This window comes from Theobroma cacao, chromosome 9 (assembly GCF_000208745.1).
Source record: "Theobroma cacao cultivar B97-61/B2 chromosome 9, Criollo_cocoa_genome_V2, whole genome shotgun sequence".
Lineage (NCBI taxonomy): Eukaryota > Viridiplantae > Streptophyta > Magnoliopsida > Malvales > Malvaceae > Theobroma > Theobroma cacao.
In genome coordinates this window covers 4512316-4531664 of record NC_030858.1, presented here as the reverse complement: position 1 = coordinate 4531664, position 19349 = coordinate 4512316, and the positions used below count along the sequence as shown (strand labels likewise).

Here is a 19349-nt window from a genome sequence, read left to right as displayed (position 1 = left end):
ATATATATATATATATATATATATATATATATATAATATATAATATAATATATAATATAAAAATTGGCCACATTAACATGTACAAAGTGGCTGGACAAATGACAATCTTGCGGAAGACTGTAGGATACCCCCGGAAATTTGAATGAAGATCCTGAATTCTTCCTTCATCTAAATTGATTCCACAAAACTTTCCAACGCACTATACGACACATGTACAAATACGACCAACATACTCAAAGGGTGGAATATGACTATGATTCAAAGGACTTTCAAATCCTTCCATCATTGTGTCCACTGAAAAATTCACCTAGCTAACGACTGATCCAAAGTGAGAAGGCAACCCCACAAAAGACTGAACCTGCAATGAGAACAAAGGGGGATTCAGTCCGAGTCAAATGCACACTTAAGCTTCAACAGCTGTAGCAGCTTCTTCATCGGTCGTATCAGGTGGAATTATTTCTTCTGATGTATCCCCATCAGAAATATCTGTCTGTCTTTCCTTCTTTCTCTCAGCTTCAAGTAGCTTTTCTCTAAGTTTCATCACAAGTTCTTCACAAGCACTTTCATTTTCAGCCAAAAATTTTTTAAAGGCTTCCTTGCCATGGATTTTCTTGTCATTGAAACTGTAGAATGCACCAGACTTTGTAACAAATTTGTGTTTTAGCGCCAAATCTATGATCTCTCCTTCCCGAGATATTCCCCTGCCAAACTCTAGCTCAAACTGAGCTGTCTTAAATGGAGGGGCAAGCTTGTTCTTCACAATCTTCACAAGAACTTGACTTCCAATAGTCTGCAGATTATAGAAATATCAAAAACACAATGAGACATGGAATATAAAACAGAATGAGATCTACTCTAAAGAAGAGAAAATTATCTAGATTTGGATCTTTTGTCATTTCCTATCTTCTACACGAGTCCCTTTTGTGCCAGAAACTGGACATGCAACAGAGTGAAAAATGGAAAGGACTCAATTTATGAAAAAATCAAGGCCTTTCAAAATTAGATTGAGTAAGCTAGAGGTTAGATACAAGCTGGCTCGAAGATCAAGACAAGCAAATATAACTACATGTTTAACTTGCTTGGGAATGTAAAAGACCATTCAAGTAAATTTTAATGAGTTGCTCAACAGAGTTTCAACCATGCTAAAGGAAATCTTGATAAACAAATCATTGCCACCCAAGCACAACTGACATGTGACTTATATGATGGGAGGACCTTTTTAAACTACTACATCCAAACCCAACCAACAAACTGAAAAGGAAAGATAAGATGGAACTTGATACCTCTTCTCCTTTCTTGACAAGCCCTGTTCTCCTTATGTTTAGACGCACTGAAGCATAGAACTTTAGTGCGTTACCACCGCAGGTAACTTCAGTTGGCCCACCAAATCCACCAAAAGTTGAAAGTTTTGACCTCACCTAATATGTGTAAATAGTAAAGATGTGTTATAATAAACAAAATTCCATGCTTCACTTATCTGAAGAACAAACTAATATAAGAAAAAAAACAGAACTTCATTTTGCATTCTCAACCTAAGAACCATGAGAAATATGCACCTGACCACAATCAAGAGCTACAATTCAGCTAGGAAATATTACATCAAGCTAATAGCCATCCAATTAGTAGTCTGCATTCCTAATAAAATCCTTAAAAAATGGGACAAAAAGTTGACCAGGGCAAAACTCTAAATGTACATGACACAGAGAGTATAAAGTTAATCTTTTTTAAATAAACTCAAAGCAAGAACTTTATAACTTCATATTAGCAAACTAAATCTTCAGAAGACTATAGTGTTAATATGGAGTTGATCATCAAAACTCATCAAGGACATAATCAGGATCTAAAACTTATACCTGATTTACAAAAATCAATATAGTTTGTGATAATGATAAGGAATGGCTCAATTTACGAAGAGCCTGGCTCATCAATCGAGCTTGCATTGCCATATGAGCATCACCCATCTCCCCATCAAGCTCACCTTTAGGCACAAGGGCAGCTACCTGAGAAAAAAAAAATGAAGCATCAATTAAGACTCACTGCCTTCCTTCAAATTAGCATCATAGCACAACCTAACTACCTAGGCAGTCTAAAGGGAAAATGCAGACAAAGAGAAGAAAGCAGACCCACTCTACCAACTACCAGCTGTTGTGATTAGGTCACAATCCCTCAAGAAAAAGAAACGAATCTAAAAACACCTTACACTGTCAACAACAACAACATCAACAGATCCACTCCGTATTAGTGTATCCACAAGACTGAGAGCTTGTTCACCACAATCGGGTTGCGAAAGAAGCAAATTCTCAGTGTTTACCCCAATTGCCTCAGCTAGAGCTGAATCAAGAGCATGCTCAGCATCGACAAAAACACAATAACCTGCATTTGAATGGTATAAAACATGTTGGTATCCAGCAGAAAAGTAACCCAAACAACCTCAACAGAAGAGAAGATAGTCTCAGACAAAACCTCCTCCACCCTCCAAATGTGTTCACCATATAATTAGATTTAAGAAAGTTGTACACTGTATACAACACTCCTTTGTGATATTTCAGATGCTTTTGTGATAATAATCTTTTATATATCAGAAATCAAGAATCAACAGACAAGGTGTATATTGGAATTTAACATGAAAGCTAAAATATCATAGATTCCTTCTATCTGTTGTGATCATGAAACAGATGAAATGTGTCTTCTGGTAGCATAGCAGGAAAAAGTTATAAATGCAAAATGGGAAGCTATTCTACTCTGCCAACACAGAATAATGGATGTCATAATGAATGAGCGGTTCATCATAACAAATCATGAAATCATGCAGTACTAAGTTAAAATACACAAAGCAACCTCCTTGCTTCTGTGCTTCAGCAATTACATGTAGAGCAAGAGTTGTTTTCCCAGAAGCCTCTGGTCCATATATCTCCACAACACGTCCCTGTAAAATTCCAATAAAGAGATGTCTAAGGAACTAATAAACATCACACAATTACTTAGTGGCAGGATGTAATAAGGGAGAAAATAAAAAAAAATGAAACAAGAATTGAGTACCTTTGGAAGTCCACCGGTTCCAAGTGCTATGTCCAAAGCAAAAGAACCAGTGGAAACTACCGGAACATCTTTAGGAGACACAGAACGACCAAGCCACATAATAGATCCTTTTCCAAAAGAACTAGTAATCTGATCCAGGGCTTGTTTTAGGGCTAATTCTTTCTTGGACATATTCTCATCACATGAGTCGCTTCCATCTGACTTTGATTTTCTTCTACCTTCAGTCAAGACATAAACCAAAATACACCCGAACACAAGAAAATAAGTACCATATTTAGTTTTAAACTCGAATAAATCCAGCTAAAAAAAAAAAAGGAACTCCATCTTTTAGATGGAATTAACTTGAGCACTATGATTTATGGTACAGTTAACTTGCTTCAATTAAAATCATCATAGATTCAAAGATTCATTAAGTTAATAAAAATCCATCATAAAGCACTCCTCTACAAACACATTCAGATAAATACCATATTAAAATTTCTAGCCAACCAACGTACATGGTTTAATCAACCTATAGAATATAAAATACCCAAATAACAATATTTTATAAAATATCAACATTGAAATTATAGCTTGTAATGCAAGTTTCAATACCTTTAGAAGAAAAGCTACACAGCTGAGAAGATGACCCTAATACCCCTCTCCTACATACCTGCAAAGAAAATGATTCAAAGTTCATACCATTCCTAACTTTCTTATAGAAAATGAACACAGTGCAAGATAAGCCGATACATAGAATAGAACAAAAGCAAAGGGATATGAACTTATAGAAGAAAATAAACAGAAGGGTAAAGGATCAAAACCTCTGGAGCGACAAGAGAACGTTTCAGTGAAGAAATATTTCGAAGAAACCTCGCCATAGCACGCTATGAAAGGGCTGGGCTCTGTTTAGAACTACAAAATACCAAAAAAAAAAAAAAAGGAAGATGGAGAACAAAATAATTATGATAAAATGTTATTCCATGGATTAAAAAGCGTAGGTTTATTTCTTTTTCTTTAAAAAAGAAAAAGAAAGAGAGCAGAGAAATGGACAGTAACTCTGCTCAGTGATGTTAGGGTTTTAGGTTGAGTTTCCCTCCTTTTTGACATTTCAGTCTGGTTAAGTACCAGGGACTGGAAGCTGAATGGGCCGTCTGGGCCTTGTGACGATTTGTTGTCAAATTTCTAAAGGGCCCCGTTTTAAGCAAAAAAAAAAAAATGCTTGAGTTAACAAGAGAATACAAGGTTCAGTAAACAACAAAAAAAAAGAAGTCGACATTGAAAAGTTAGACCCTAGCTTTCACATCGTCTCCTGTTTTCTAGCTTGCCAGCAACAGCAGGCAGGCTCTAGCAGCCCAAGTAAACTGAGTTGTTCAATCCCCCAGGTTCCCTTTAAAGAGAGAGCTACAAAATTTCCTTCCAAATCCTCTTGGAGATAATATGGTCCCTGGAATCCTCAGCCTTGTTGCATAAACAGCACCTTAAATTTGGACTATCAATCCTCTATGAACTAAAGAGTGGATAGAGGGGCTAATCTGTCGAGGATGGCAAGCGGGAAGGTGAATGAATGCGTGGGAATATGGTTGTTGGGGAAACAGATGAGCCAATGCCAAGAAACCTTAACAAATCCCATGTAGAAGCAGCTTTATACACCCAGATTTAGGAGGCAGCCAAGTGCGCAAATTGGAGTCAGGGCCAACTGCAAGCAAAAGTCTGGCAACATCGCTGAGTTTCAGGAGCTTTTTCGAGTGCAAACTGCTGGCATCTGGGCTGGGATATGAATATTTCTAATACATTGGGCTCTTGGCTTTGATCATTTTTTACTACTTTCCTGGAAATGGGGCTGCCATGCTGATCGTGCTGGTCGAGTACCAATGTCTTCTCTTGTTTTTCTATATATAATTAAGTTGCTGCTTTGAAATTCCAAGTTACCAATCAGTAATTCCTAAGAACAACCTCAGCCAAGAAACCATTTTCTACTTATTACACTCAAGTTTTAATGGACCCATCATTGACATAATTGCTTCCATCCAACCAAACAAAAAATTCCGGGTGATAACAGGTGGGACACTCTGAAGATAAATGATTTTTGTATGCTATTAAAATTCTCTTTTCTTCAAATTTAAACTAAGAGCAAGTCATTGTTAGATTAGTAATTGGATTTTGTTCATTTATCAAACTCCATGAAAAACGAATCAAACCACTCCGCTTAAGCTTTCAAGACCCATCATACCTTCAATACGACAGAAGCAGAAACAAATATGAGAGAAGACGAGACACATTTAAATCAGTAGCCTTACTGGTGGAAATTGGGAGATATAATAGAAAAAGTGAAAATATGAGAGATCCCCGAAGAAATTAAATCATTGGCGACACTATTAACACCACTCGCAAAGATTACAAATCACAAAAGAGAAATAAAATTTATAAAACCAGTAAATTTAATTAAGAAGAAAAATCAACTGAACAGTTGGCAAGAAATTAAAAAATAACTATAATTAGACTGGCCATAACATGATTTTAATGATAACAAGCTATCACAACAAGAACACTAAAGGCATACATATACTCAATTGTTTCTGGAAACATTCACATAAAGAAAATCTCAACACATCTCGACTACCAGACCACGTCCGATCAAACCAACAGACCAAAAAGAAAGGGAAAAGAAGGATTCTCCAAGCCAATCATTCATGGTATAACATGAAAAATGTAAAAATAAATAACCACCAAAACTGCAAACCCCCCCCTCCCCTTTCTCTTCCAAATCAATATTTTATAGACCACCCTGCTTGAGTCGCCACATATCTGCCACAGCAGCAATTAGAATCTACTGCTGCTTGCATTCTGGAGGCCTCTCACCTTGTTGTCCTTCCCCTTGTGCTCTTCCACTCTTCTACAGTTCAAAATAAAAAATAATCAGGCATAAATATCAATAAGAGGGGCCAAAAATGAGGTCTGAATCTAAATGATATGGAATTGGTGTACCTTCTGTGCAGATGAAGACTGCAGCAACATTTTTATGCAATTTAACAAAGAACAAACAAAAAATTAGCATCACTTCAAATTCTGAAAGGATTATTGCACATACATATAAGATACAACAAAAATCTAGCATCTCATACCTTCTTTTTGGTCTTACTTTCTTCTTCATCATCCTCATCATCCTCATCATCATCGTCCTCATCCTCCTCATCCTCATCCTCATCAACATCATCATCTTCATCTTCATCGTCATCTTCTATCTCAAGCTCGTCTGCCTGAATAGCTTCTCCTGTAAACCATGACACAGCGTGTGGAATAATCTTGTCTCGAATAGTTGACCTGCACAAATAAATAGATCACATAAAATCATAAGTATTTAGTACAAGTAACATTTATTGATGATGTCTCCACATATCAATTTGAATGATAAAAATAGCTCATACAAAGCATTAGTAAGGGGAGTTCAAACTGAGAAACAAGCCAATGACTAGAGGTAAGCTGAAAAGAGAACACACCCTATATCATAATCCTGTTCCATTTGATTTTGCAGCTCCTCAGCCTGTGCAAGAAAGTAAAAATCATTAGAAGACCAGAAATAATTAATCAATCATCAAAGTTTTATGCAGATACGGTGAGGTTAGCCATACAGTATCTTCATCAATATCTTCATCATCGTCAGGAACTTGAGGTGGATTGAAGAAGTTGAAGAAACTTTCACAATCTTCCGTTTTAGTGATAGGCTTGGCATTCTTTGATCCCTTCTTCGGCTTTTTTTTAAGGAGCTTTTGTGTTAAGCATTTTCCCGGATACCATTCAATCTCCGTCCTACAAATTAAGTGTAAAAAAATTTTAGTTAAACTAAGTAAGAAGCCTCATAATCTAATTATACAATAAGAAATTTAAAAAAACAAAAGTAATAATGGTACTTACCCAATAGCTTTCTCAAGAATAGGTTCATCTTCATCAATCATGTGATATGTCTTTGTCAACAAAGCATTCTTGAAATAAGGATTAGTGTCAAAGTAAAACTCAAGCTTGAATCCTTTGGGTTCCTCTATTCTATACCACTTAATATCCTTGAGATATTTGAGAGCTCCTTCATCACGTTCAGTGATCTAATTCCAAAAGCAAAACAAGTGAAAATGAGAATCACTATTTCCAACAAGAAAAACGCATCAAAACAGCAATTATAACTGGATAACTGACCTCCTCAGACAGCACTTCATTATTTTTCATCGCGGTAAGCCAAAAATCAGGCACTCCTTTCTCTGTATAAAGCATAATTACATAAACAACCATACACAAAGAAAGAAAGGAGGGGATCAAGCAAAAAAAGACCAGAATAAATAAGATCATACCTTCGGCAGCTTTATCCTCTCCTTGGTCCATGGTTGCTTCATTTGGAGTTCCTTCAGCTTCACCAACACCATTCACAATATCGTACCGCTACAAATGTATGATAACTAATCAGGCAAAAAACAATAGTCACTGATTAAACAAAAATGGAAACAAAATTCAAAAGGCAAACCTTGGCATATAGGGGTTGATATAGTTTCTGATATTTAGCTTCAAGTGCTGCTCTCTCCTCAAAAAACTTAGCCTCTAACTCATCATGTTGGCTCTGTTAAAAAATTGGACAACTCTGAACATCAAAATGGCATTCCACTTCCAAACATATTGTAGCTCAATTCAATCGAAAATAGACTACAACAATCTAGTCCAGCTAGGTGAGAATATAAATTAAAATGCAACGTTATACTCAATCAAAGTAAATCCAATCCAATCCAATATCAAATCAAAACTTTGCACGGATATTCTTAGAAATTCAACAAAATTGAGTAAACTTATACATCGAAGGACACAAAAGTTTCTTCACAATGGAAGTAAATCCGCCCTCAAATTCAATTAATATGACAAAATAAACCACAAGTGATACCATAGTAACATTTCCCAGCACAGTAACAAAACCAGCTTAGCAAGAAAGAGCATGCCTGGATCTCCCTGAGAACCTCCACACGCTTCCTGACATTCGGTGACAGATTCTCCAGCATATCGGTGTGCTCCCCAGCAAGATTCTGAAGCTTATTCTGCAAACCAGAATATCAAAAATCATCCAACCAAACACTAAAAACGCAAAAAAAAAAATGAAGAAGAAAAAGAAAGAAACCAAAAACACCAAAAAAGACTTTCCATTTGACAAAATAAAAAACTAAAAAAAATCATTTCTCAGAGTCACTGACCTTGAGAGCGTTAACAAGGCCCGCTCGAGCTTCCTCGTTAAGAGCTGCTACCCAAAAAGAAATTAAACAAAAAAAATAAGCGTTAAAAACGAAGAGGAGTGAAGCAGCAGAGTTACGGTTTTAGGGCAGACGGAGATTACCATCGCCGAGATCGGCCATGTTGAAGTTAATCCCTTCGTTGCTCATTGAGGATTCTTCTAGGGGAAAAGGAGGTAAGAACTAAGAAGAGTGATTTGGAGAAAGGGGGGGAGGTAAAACCCTAGATTGGAGAGTGTAGAGCGAAAAGGGAAAGGAGGAATGGAGTTTCAAGGGTTTGAGAGGCGCATAAAAAAGACGTGGCCTCGCTTAAAATCCTCTCCCTCTCCTTATAAAAACCTAAACGCGCCTCGACTCCTTTTTATTGCGGAGGCGGCAGGCACCCCTTTTTTTAATTTATTTTCTTTATTTGTTTTTGAGAAATAGGGTTCGCACGCTTTTAATTTGCGCGAACACAACCCCTTTTTTTTTGTTGAATATACCGCATCCCGTCAGTATTCTTTTTTGGTACTCGTATTAAGAAATCGCACCCGTTTTTGTTTTTAAAGTGGAACAAAAAAAGGAAACAATTGCTTGTTTTTTATTTTTTGAAAGATTCTTTTCTTTTTGGGGTTTATAACAAAATAAAATTTCCAAACATATTCTTTTACAATATCCAGAAAATCTAGAAATGCCGTATGCAAAAGAGCTTATGTCTAAATATACTTGTTTTACCTTCATATATATATATATATATATATATATATATATATATATATTCTTTTATTTATTATAAATATTTTATTATGACATTAATTTTTAATTGAATATCTTAAAGCATTTCAAAAGAAAGTAAGATTTTTTTATGTAACCTCGAGTAAGAAATCTTAAAAAGCTTTATAAATAAGGTTGTATACGATATGAGATTAATCTTTTGAGGAAAAAATATTAGAGTTAATTCGATCTAAATTCATCCACTTCAATCTAAATTCATCCACATTAAAAAAAAAGACACGTAAGATAGTTAATGATGATAAAAGTGTAATTAGATTTGGTGAGAGAGAATGTTACACAAATATTGTGATACCGATTATTAATTATAATTGTCAATAATTGTTTTATTACTATTGATATTGATCATAATCAGATATTAGATTATCATGATTTAATTACCTTAAACAACAACAGAAAAAAAATCCATGGTATTGTTTTCCACTTTAAAATCATTCTACAATTCCAAGAAAAGTAGTGTATTTACAAATTAAATAAAGCTAAGCAAGTTAGACCATTTATTATTTTTTCCACTACTAATTTATAAACTTTTATAATGTAAAAACCCTTTTAGTTTTTTTTTAAATATATATTTTTAATGAATTTGATTGAAAATTTGACGCATTTTACTGACCAAAAACACAAAAGAATTAAAACGTTATTTATTTCCAAACGAAAATTACATGCAATAATTAAATCACATTAAAAAAGAATTAATAAAATTTTAATACTACTATATGAGCTTTTTTTTTTTTTTAAATGATCATCAGAACACAATTTAATTATTTTTTTTTCTGACAACATTTAACTTTGCGAATGACATGACAATAATTGTTCAACCAACATTAGTTGCAACCCTTTGTTCATATTTATGACAATGATATATTCACCGCTTACCAGTATAATGTTGAAGTTTCATAGGAATTCAAAGGAAAGTAGGATTGAATGAGGGGATTCATTCCCACTCTCCCATTTTCAGGTCCCCTCCCTAACATCTCAAAGTATTGACTTCAACCAAATAATTGATACTCTGTGCAGAGACGAAAAAGGAACAGTGAATTTTGTTGCATTTTTCCCTCCTCGCTCTGCTAGGAACATAATTCAAAAGTGAAACATGCCCGTCTATTACTAGTTTACTACTTGTAAGTACTTAATAGCACAGAGAGATTTGAACTAGATCAATTAGACTCAACTTCTGATCTTGGTTTTGCTAGAAACAGGTAGACCCCGCGCCAGCCAGCATTTCCAATATCTTACACAAGATTAGCTGACCGCTAGGGACTTGTCTCCTGTTTTCTTTTGTCAATTCCAGCTCTCACCATGGTTTTACATACAAAATCTACTTTTCCACAATTTTTATTTTAGACGTTCAATGCTCCTGATAACAAGCAATTACACTGTGAAAGCACCTTATTCTGCAAATATCTTCATTAAAAAACGCTGGTGCGAAGTAAATATCAGCTACTACCATTCAGAATCACGCAACTCAGCAATAGTTTCAACATAGACTCCTAATTATTTAAGTAAAGACCAACATTTAAATCATCTATAAAATTCATTGAACAACCTGAAGGGAATGCAGAATCCAATTAGTTGTCATGGAATCAACTTTCATACACCTTCTATGCAGGGCACTGAAATCACTATCCTGAACATAAGATGCTTCTTCAATGGAAGGCAAATGTTACTTTCAAGATAACAGCACTTCCAGTGATCCACTATATCCACTTCTGTGAGCACCATCCCTAACCTTGATCTAAACCTCAGAAACTGCAGAATAAGGAGCATTGTGGGATAGATTACAATTTCAGGCGGAAGTTGCTCCATTTGCAGCCTCATCTTTACCACCGTTTTGTTGGCTAGCAGTAGCTGGCTTCTCCGCACTCAAAACGCGCCCTCTCATAGGATCAACAGGACGCATGTCACGTGGTCCACCCTTGCGTCCCATTGCCACCATTGGTGGTGGGGGCAATAATCCAGCTCTAAAAAGAATGCGTTGGACTGGCTCTGAAGGCTGTGCACCAACTGATAACCAGTACCTGCAGACAACAATGACAATGGAAGTTTATCAATATCAGGTGGTTTCACTGCCACATGGTAGAACAAGACTAAGGTAGTTGCCTACCTTTTGCACTAAAAGTGACTCTGATACTTTTTTTTCTTTCTACAAAACTTAACTGTGTTGAGCAGGCAAAGGAGGTAAACAGGCAATTACATGAATATGAGCAACCATAGGAAGCCACTACTGTCTACCCTGACATAAACAAAAATGCTGACTTATAATTTGTTCTAGCTTTCTAAAACTGCCACATGATTCCATGAACTAATTCTACATTGATTTAGTCCAATTTACAGATCAAGTTATTAAAATTGAGCTCTGAAATCAAGATAACTCTAGCTTTATAGCAAAAAAAAAAAACTCTAGCTACACTGCATAATGTTTGCTGCAACTACTACTTACTCCACCCATGCAACTTCTCACAATAGTTACAGTTTCAAGAACTCTCCTTTGGTACACTAATGCATTAAGAACTCTGCAAATCTAATAGCTTGGGCATTCTATTCACGCTAATTACCTAGCACACCCTCTCCAAGTTGTTTTATATCAATTTTTTTAGTTTATAGTTATTTGAGGCCCATATTCTGCCAACCCTGATTGTGTAGCTAGACACAGAGTCTATTCATCCCAAGTTCCAACCAGAAAGCATTTCTCCCTCACCAATCCTTTCATTCCCCTACCTACTGATAACAATTTATAAATTCAGAAGAATTTCTTTTTAATAGTCATACTTTGATATAATATCTGTAAAATCTCCCCTTCTGTAGAAAACAGAGAGATGGCCTTACTTCTCTAATCCAACTTGAACTATCAAGGCCAGACTCCCAAAGCAATATACTCTGTATTGTTTCTATAAAACTAGAATTCGAAAATGCTACTCACTACAGCAAGGCCACTAATTGATTACACGTTCTTCGTGTTACTCCATACCTCACAAATTCACAAGGAAACAGAGACAACGCCGCAGCAGAAACAAACATCTCAACAACAAAAAAGAGAGAAACAGTATGAAAACCAACAGAATAATATAATGATTATTCCAGTCTAAATTCGAGACGTAACTGAAAGGCAACATCCAAATGCAAAAATGTAGAATCTGTGACCAAAAAGTAGAGAATAGGAATGGAAGATAGCAGCTTACTTCACCCTCTCAAAGTTAAGACCCATTCGTTTACCCCCATCTTGACCTGTAGAAAAGAGACAGATAAGATGGAAAATCAATAAGCAATTCTTCCATTAGCTCCATTTCATTTTCAGGGGAAAAAAATGGCCGTCGTAGATTAGGGCAGGGAAGGAGGAAGATGACCTGGCAACGGATTGTAGTAACCAAGGACTTCGAGATGCTTGCCATCCCTTGGGGATCTGCTATTGGCGGCCATCACCCTGTAAAATGGCTTGTTTTTGCATCCGAACCTCGACAATCTGATCCTCACCACCATTTTCTCTCGCACTCTCTTCTCTTCTTACCAATCTGAATCGATCACCAGTTAAATTCACACCACTGTTTTCGTAGGGTTTTGGGTTTTGTTCTTCTCTCTACTCTAATCCTATTCTTTTCTTTTTATTTATTTTTTATTTACTTTCCAAAGCAAAAACATTTAGACGCTCCGAACCGTTTGACTGTTTTCCTGAATAAAACGACCTCGTTCCACTAACAGACAAACGCTAGCGTTTCATGCCCGGGAAAGCCTTCTGAAAGGCGGTCCCGCTGTAAGGAAGAAAAAAAAAAGAACGTTTAAAATTTAGAAGAAAAAAAAATTGAAGTAGGGTTTTGTGTTTCTGTCTTTGTGATAGAATAGTGAGAGTGAATTCGAAGTTGGTATTTGGCGGAAAAAAATTGGAGGAACCGCAAGAGCGAGGCGTGGAAGCTCCCTTTATGTTCACTCCTCATCGCCGATCACATCTCAGGAGCGGAACTTACCATAATCTCGTTCGCCTTATCTCCCTCTGCTATGGCGATTCTCCACTCGCTACTGCCCCTCCCATTATTCCTGTTCACCGAACACCGGGTAATTTATTTATTTGAATTCTTCAAATTTACTGTTACTTCTTTTCTCATTTTTTTATAAAAATTTTGAAGAGGCTGGATTGAATTAAAAACAATGGAGTTTTTCATTACTAGGTTAGTAAAGAAATTAGTCCCTTTTTATTTTCGGGTTTTGAGGAATTAATCGTTCATATGATTCTTTTTTAGACAAATGAAATTCTATTTACCTAAAAGAATACCCTAAAATTTTTCTATTTTTTAGGTTCAGTGACTTTTTCTTCTCATTGTTGATATTCTTTGTTTTTCTTGAAGATAATGGTAGTAAACAAGGCGAACCGGGTGGCAATGATATTGGAGAGCCTGGTGAGTCGATTGTCCAAAATAGTAGCGAGCCTGCAAATTTACCGGCTCAGGGAGGAACGGTTGTTGATGCAGATTTCAAGGGTGCTGTTTTCAAGGACAGCGGATTTAGTGATACACAAATGGTAATAGATGAAATAGAGCAGATAATGCAAATAGAAGAAAGTCAGAATTTTGTGAATGGAAATGATCTGAAGGTTTGTAGTAGCACTGAAGGCACTGGTTTTCAAGATGGAGAGATTGGTCCAGAACAAAGTCTAATGAATGAGTTAGAAAATATCATGAAAGGAAATGAAGATTATGATAATAGGAATAACTGCTTGGCCACATCATTGGGCCAGAATCTAGGTGATAATTGTTTGGGTGTATCAATGAATAATCAAGAAGAGCGTATTGAACTTCCACTTGTTGTTGCAGAGGAATCTGGAACAGCTGTTCAGCCACAGGTATTTATGGAAGGTGATAATCAAAAGATTATTGAAGCCTTTGATTTTTCTTCAGACAAAAGTTTGATAGTTGAAGTTTCAAAATCAAGTGAGAAAGCTGAAGACCAAAGTTCCCTGTTGAAGAGTAATGCAATGCATGAGAAAATTGGAATTCAGCAAAAAGAGATGGAATTGGAGAAGTTTGTTAGCTCTAATGATAGAATGCCTTCTCCTGGTCAAATGGTTGAAAATGGAGAGCTTGAAGAGGGAGAAATTTTTGGTGACATTCAGCTTGTCAATGAGTCAGTTGATATACTCTTAGAGGATGCTGTAGTATCAGAAAAGAAGGGAGAGGAGAAGCAAGTAGATCCCTTTGACGATAAAGGTCTTCATTGTAATGAAGAAAGCACAGCTAATAATAAAGATTCTGAGATTACTTCCTTTAATATGAATATTGCTCAGATTGCCAATAGAGTTTCTGATGTAGAGCTTGAAGGTAGTGAGAGAGATCACATGGTGTCTGAACTTGGAAGGATGCGCAGAAAGAAAGGAACAAAACAAAGTGGAGATGAAAATCACATAATTAAATCTAAAAAGAAGGTATGATTCTAACCTGCAATTTTCTTTCCTTTAGAGGCCATCTGTAATTATGAACTTGCTTACTTCGGTTTGGTAACATCTACCAGCATTGTCCTCTTCATGAGCTTGCTTTCATGTGAGTGTTCTCTGTGATAATAAGTTGACTTGCCACTTTGATTTTCTTTGGAATGACTTTCTACGAGTCTTATACAGTTTTCCGTTTCTGAAATTAAATAAATAAAGTATCCTCCTAGCATCAATCTAAGATTTTGACATGTGGTTGTTAGGTCATAATTTTATGGCTATCTTTTGCTACAAGATGACCAGGAGCTTTTCATAGATTTCCGCCCTTGCATTGCTTTGTCATTATTTTTGGCTTTGACCAGACTACCTTTGTTTGTCTTGTGAGGCTTCATGACATCGGATGCCAAATTTTAAAGATATTGATCCTGCTTTCATATTCAATACAAAAATAAAAAAGAAAAAGAACACACAAATATATTTTCATATGACTATATACAATGCTAGATTAGTTTCTAGGACAGGTTCAACTGATATATAATTTGTCAAAAGTAGAAGCATAAACAATGTACCCTCTCTCTCTCTCTCTGTCACACACTCTGTATCATACACACACACACACACATTCTCATGCTTTCACATATAATCAAGTGCATATACATGTACTGAGAGACATGAAATGCATTAGAGTGATCTGTCTGAAACTTTAGTTTGAATGGTATGTGAGAGCCTATGCACTAGGTTATATCGAATTATTTTGTCATGATGGAATTGCTATGTGAGTTCTGACATGTGACAAGTATGGTTTCCTGTTATTATATGCAGAAGGATGATGGTGTCTGCAATAAGAAAAATCAGGGTTCAAATCTTGCAGAGAAGAAAGAAAAGAAGAAGGTATTGAGTATGTCTCCTTCGTCTTTTTGAATTTTTAGATGGATTCTTATTGGCTACCTTTACATCTCATGGTGCAAGTTAATTTCACCACAAACCAAATTTGCACTTATGTAGATATCTACAAATTAGTTTACATGTTTTCCATACAAAAATTTTGATGACTGTATTGGTTATATTCTCTCAATGCTCTTCAAATGTATAAATGATATTTTTGTTATGGTTCTATTGTGCAGCGAAATAAACGAAAGAAACGAGCAGAAAAAAATCAACAGCTTGGTGTTAAAAGGTTGAAACTGCAGACAGTTCTGAAACCAAAAGCTGTGACTTATTGTCGCCATTATCTGAAGGGAAGATGCTATGAGGTTGTACTATTTTTAATTTTTTTCTTGTTTGATAATTATATAGTTTTTAAAATAGCTCTAGAGTTTCATTTTCAGGTAGTCCTGCTGGAAACCTTAATTTTTTTATAATAGCCAACTTTTCACTAGAAATTTAAATAATTGGTTGCTTTGCTCTTAATTACAATGTTTAAATGTTATTGCTTTTCCTGTGCTGCAAGTGGTTATATTGGGCTCATCTAACTGAGTTTCTAGTTTGTGGATTATTATACCGTGCTATGTTTTTTTATGCTAGACTGACCCTAAACCATTATGGTTTCCAGAATATTCCCTTTAAATGTTCATAAACAGTTGAAATTTGATTTTATTGACTCCAAGCATACTAGAGGAAGGGGATGGGGAAGAAAATAATTCAGAAAAGTGTAATTGCACAAAAATTCTTGGCAGGGATTGGTAGTATTCTAGGATGGACTGGTGTGAAAAACCAAAGGATGAAGGGAAGGGGGAAAGAAGGAAAGGAAGTATTGTTTTTGTTTCTTTGAATTTTTTAAAACTGAATAAAGTTGCTCAAATCTGTATACTATGTTGATTTGGTCTAAATATCTTTTTTTCTCCACAGGGTGAGAAGTGCAAATACTCACATGATACAGTGCCTTTGACAAAATCCCAGGTATTGTCATTTGGCTTGGTACCTTGTTTTAATGATGCAAGTAGCTGCATTCTATTATAACTCATTGTTCAGTTTGTTGCCACTATCACCTATACAGGCTGAGTAACTTTTGTTTGTTACATTTTATTATGATGAATTGAACTATGATTGTTGCTATTGCAATTTACTTTTGGCCACACCATTGTAGTTCTGTTCATTCAACGTTTTTTTAGTAATGAATCTGTAACAACTACAAATCATTCCTAATAACTAATAGGAAGTAGGAACATAAGTCACTTAGATTTTGTGTCCTTTTTTATTTTGTTAAAAAATAAAGTCTGCTTTGTACTGGTGCATTTGTCTGACCATGTCTTTGTATTTTGTTGTTGCAGCCGTGTTCTCATTTTGCACGTCAATCATGCATGAAAGGTGATGAGTGTCCATTTGATCACCAGCTCTCCAAGTATCACTGTATCAACTACATGACCAAAGGCTTCTGCGGCAGGGGTGATGATTGTTTGTTTTCACACAAGGTAAATTTGTTCTATTACAAAAAAGCTACATTTTCAATTAGTTGATTTAGCGTGTGTGATAACCTATTTTCATTTCAGATGTCACCTGAGGGAGGTGTTGCATCATTATCAAGTGCTCGTGAACTTCAACTGAAGTCATCATTGCATGGTGATTCTGAAATGAGACTGAGTATCAGCAAAAATGTTGATGCCTCGTCCTGTTCTATCAGAGCTTTTTCTCAGAAAAGCAAGGAACAAATTGTGGCAGGGACTCCAACTAAAACACCTGATCTTGCATGCAAAGGGGTCAACTCTCTTTTTGTTTCAAAATCATCTATGGCTGAATCAAGTAAACTTAATCGTGGCAGCTCATCTCAAAAGATGAAAGAAAGTGGCGAAGTTGGGATTCAAAGTAATCTAAGCACATCAGGTGTCAATAGTCCTTGTGCTTCAAAGCCATCTCTGAAGATGAACAAAAGTGGCAGACTTGGGATTCAGGCCAATCAAAGTGAATCAGGAACAATTCAAAATGTGAATGATAGTTCAACGAGAAAAACAGAAGTGGTACCAAGAGGTATAAATTTTCTATCATTTGGAAAATCTTCTTTAGAAGATACCACTAGCAAAGTTAGTTTGGCATTAAATAGGGGAGTTGGATGTAAGCAACATCCCAGTGAAAACGAAGGCGATAGAGGTAAACTCAGCAACCAGACAACCCAAAGTACATCTAGTACAGATCAAAAGAAAACTCATCCAGCAGTGGTGCCACTGGGAATAAATTTTCTCTCTTTGGGAAAATCAGGTAACTCTAGAAGTAGTGAAGCTAGCATGCCTTCCAGTTCAGATATTGTTAACAATGGATCTCTTCAGAAGAGTAATTATGCATCTGATAAACGACGTAACTCTAGTGAAATATCATATAGGTCACCAGTTTCTCCACAAACTTCTGGTCAATCCTCAGAGTGGTTATCACATAAAAACACACCAAATACAGCTCAGAAGGCTATCATTTCTACTCTAGCATTTGCAAAAAAGTTTGATGATGTCAACAGTCAATCTTTTAATGAAAGCCAACATTTGTCTGATAAACAATACAGCTCCAATCCAATCCCGTGGAAGATGGCAGCTTATCCGCTTGCTTTGGGTCAATCTTCAGAGAAGATTTCACATAAAAACACACCAAACTCAGTTCAGAAGGCACTGATGTCTACTCTAGCATTTGCAGCAAAGTTTGAGTCTGGAATGAAGAAAAATCAGTCTGCTGTCAGTACTGGGGTTAAGAGTGAAACAAGGGATAGCAGAAACGATGAAGGTTCAAAAAGTGACTTGGCAGAAACTTCAAAGCTTTTGGATATTTTGTCTAGCGTTGGCAGGAAAATAAAGCAGATGTGATCGCTTATGTTATAATGGGTGGTATGGATAAAGCATTTGAAAAATGGGTTTTGGTTTGGGGGTTGGGGTGGGATTATACATGGTTATTTTGGTGTGAATAAGAATTGATTAAATCTATAAAATGGGAAGGCTGGTTAGTTGTGTCTGTATATCTGCCGTTATATAGCATTCATTTCAGTTATTTCCAGTGCCAGTTAAGTAGGTGAAGCATTTAATAAGTTTCATTAGTTTCTGCTGTCAGTTAACAGGGTAGGGGCTAACTGTTGAGCATAACAATTCATGGTATAGCTGGGTTATCATCGCTGCCGCTTTACCAATTGATGGAGGTGAAATACTTCTTTTCCCTTGAAATTTATAAGTCTTAATCTTCTTCCTCCAAATTCTAAAATCTGGGCTTCCAGTAAAATTCTCAGGTTGCCCCATTTAGCCTCTGTTATTCAGTGAGGTTACTTCTTGCAGTGAGCAGCCTAAGAATCTCAAGTTTTGCCAATCTCCTTTTGGCTAAATATCTATAACACTAGGGTGCGCTTAGTGAATATGAAATCTCATCCTCATTAGTTCCTTATGTTTTATTCTTTGATTTAGTTGAGCCTGGGTTCTCATAAGTTACTGACTAGCAAACTGAGCAAATTTAGGGGAAAAACATGTCATGATTTCATTTCCTTCAGCGAAGGCAAGTTAAATTAATTGCATATTGATTTTGCTGTACGAAGTTAGCTTATGAATGCATTGCCTTATACAACAAAATATATGACATTATAGATGAGAAAGAAGTCATAGAGTAAATCACTTCAATCTGAAGGAAAACTACCCAAGTTACAGTAGGGATCTCTATTCTCTTAGCATTCGTTCTATCAGTTTTGAGTCTGTAGCATATGTCTCTCATGAGAAAGATTAATCTTTTTTCTCTTGTATTTTCGGTTTTATCTTTTTGGCTTTAAGCAAGTTTGCAGGTTTCTGTAGATATTGCATTTCCTGACCAAATGGAACCAAAGAATTATTGAACAGCTTGAGACTACGGATCTCTTACTTTTCAGATGTTGTAGCCTAATAATCCAAGTAGTCTTGGATCTGATGAAGATGGTAAAAGGTTTCGATGTCACT

General features: G+C 36.0%; 4 protein-coding genes across 6 annotated transcripts; 1 reads left to right on the top strand and 3 right to left on the bottom strand.

The window, feature by feature from the left end:
• On the bottom strand, window positions 112-4956 carry LOC18588379 (DNA repair protein recA homolog 3, mitochondrial). Its single transcript, XM_018128472.1, has 8 exons — window positions 3843-4956; window positions 3634-3691; window positions 3040-3257; window positions 2839-2926; window positions 2201-2373; window positions 1854-2000; window positions 1284-1418; window positions 112-790 (listed from the first exon to the last, which is right to left on the bottom strand). Exons 1-8 carry the CDS (start codon window positions 3897-3899, stop codon window positions 404-406), a joined length of 1263 nt encoding a protein of 420 aa, XP_017983961.1. The 5' UTR covers window positions 3900-4956; the 3' UTR covers window positions 112-403.
• LOC18588378 (nucleosome assembly protein 1;2) lies at window positions 5500-8629 on the bottom strand. 2 transcript variants are annotated; one of them, XM_007012740.2, is made up of 12 exons: window positions 8384-8629; window positions 8244-8287; window positions 7995-8090; window positions 7532-7624; window positions 7362-7449; window positions 7210-7271; window positions 6934-7118; window positions 6651-6828; window positions 6519-6562; window positions 6144-6342; window positions 6007-6024; window positions 5500-5914 (listed from the first exon to the last, which is right to left on the bottom strand). In XM_007012740.2, the coding sequence occupies exons 1-12, from the start codon at window positions 8427-8429 to the stop codon at window positions 5849-5851; spliced, it is 1119 nt and encodes a 372-aa protein (XP_007012802.1). In that variant the 5' UTR covers window positions 8430-8629; the 3' UTR covers window positions 5500-5848. The 2 variants fall into 2 exon arrangements, with proteins under 2 accessions (XP_007012802.1, XP_017983829.1); XM_018128340.1 differs by having other exon boundaries at window positions 8244-8290; window positions 8384-8626.
• Window positions 10440-12711, bottom strand: LOC18588377 (30S ribosomal protein S16). The gene is made up of 3 exons (XM_007012739.2): window positions 12395-12711; window positions 12230-12275; window positions 10440-11068 (listed from the first exon to the last, which is right to left on the bottom strand). Exons 1-3 carry the CDS (start codon window positions 12525-12527, stop codon window positions 10837-10839), a joined length of 411 nt encoding a protein of 136 aa, XP_007012801.1. The 5' UTR covers window positions 12528-12711; the 3' UTR covers window positions 10440-10836.
• On the top strand, window positions 12799-18596 carry LOC18588376 (zinc finger CCCH domain-containing protein 65). Of its 2 annotated transcripts, XM_018127735.1 has the most exons (8): window positions 12799-13097; window positions 13388-14460; window positions 15286-15354; window positions 15588-15716; window positions 16312-16362; window positions 16734-16874; window positions 16953-16993; window positions 17030-18596. In XM_018127735.1, exons 1-8 carry the CDS (start codon window positions 12965-12967, stop codon window positions 18243-18245), a joined length of 2853 nt encoding a protein of 950 aa, XP_017983224.1. In that variant the 5' UTR covers window positions 12799-12964; the 3' UTR covers window positions 18246-18596. The 2 variants fall into 2 exon arrangements, with proteins under 2 accessions (XP_017983224.1, XP_007012797.2); XM_007012735.2 differs by having other exon boundaries at window positions 16953-18596.

Coding starts and splice junctions, on each gene's coding strand:
- LOC18588379 (XM_018128472.1), bottom strand. CDS start 3,899: ATGGCGAGGTTTCTTCGAAATATTTCTTCACTGAAACGTTCTCTTGTC. Junction 2,001..2,200: donor ATGTTGTTGTTGTTGACAGT/GTAAGGTGTTTT, acceptor TTTTTTTCTCAG/GTAGCTGCCCTTGTGCCTAA. Junction 1,419..1,853: donor TATTGATTTTTGTAAATCAG/GTATAAGTTTTA, acceptor TACACATATTAG/GTGAGGTCAAAACTTTCAAC.
- LOC18588378 (XM_018128340.1), bottom strand. CDS start 8,429: ATGAGCAACGAAGGGATTAACTTCAACATGGCCGATCTCGGCGATG. Junction 8,291..8,383: donor CATGGCCGATCTCGGCGATG/GTAATCTCCGTC, acceptor CTTTTTGGGTAG/CAGCTCTTAACGAGGAAGCT. Junction 7,272..7,361: donor AGAGGATAAAGCTGCCGAAG/GTATGATCTTAT, acceptor TGCTTTATACAG/AGAAAGGAGTGCCTGATTTT.
- LOC18588377 (XM_007012739.2), bottom strand. CDS start 12,527: ATGGTGGTGAGGATCAGATTGTCGAGGTTCGGATGCAAAAACAAGCCA. Junction 12,276..12,394: donor TTACTACAATCCGTTGCCAG/GTCATCTTCCTC, acceptor TCTTTTCTACAG/GTCAAGATGGGGGTAAACGA. Junction 11,069..12,229: donor CTTAACTTTGAGAGGGTGAA/GTAAGCTGCTAT, acceptor TGTTGTCTGCAG/GTACTGGTTATCAGTTGGTG.
- LOC18588376 (XM_007012735.2), top strand. CDS start 12,965: ATGTTCACTCCTCATCGCCGATCACATCTCAGGAGCGGAACTTACCAT. Junction 14,461..15,285: donor TAATTAAATCTAAAAAGAAG/GTATGATTCTAA, acceptor TATTATATGCAG/AAGGATGATGGTGTCTGCAA. Junction 15,355..15,587: donor AGAAGAAAGAAAAGAAGAAG/GTATTGAGTATG, acceptor TCTATTGTGCAG/CGAAATAAACGAAAGAAACG.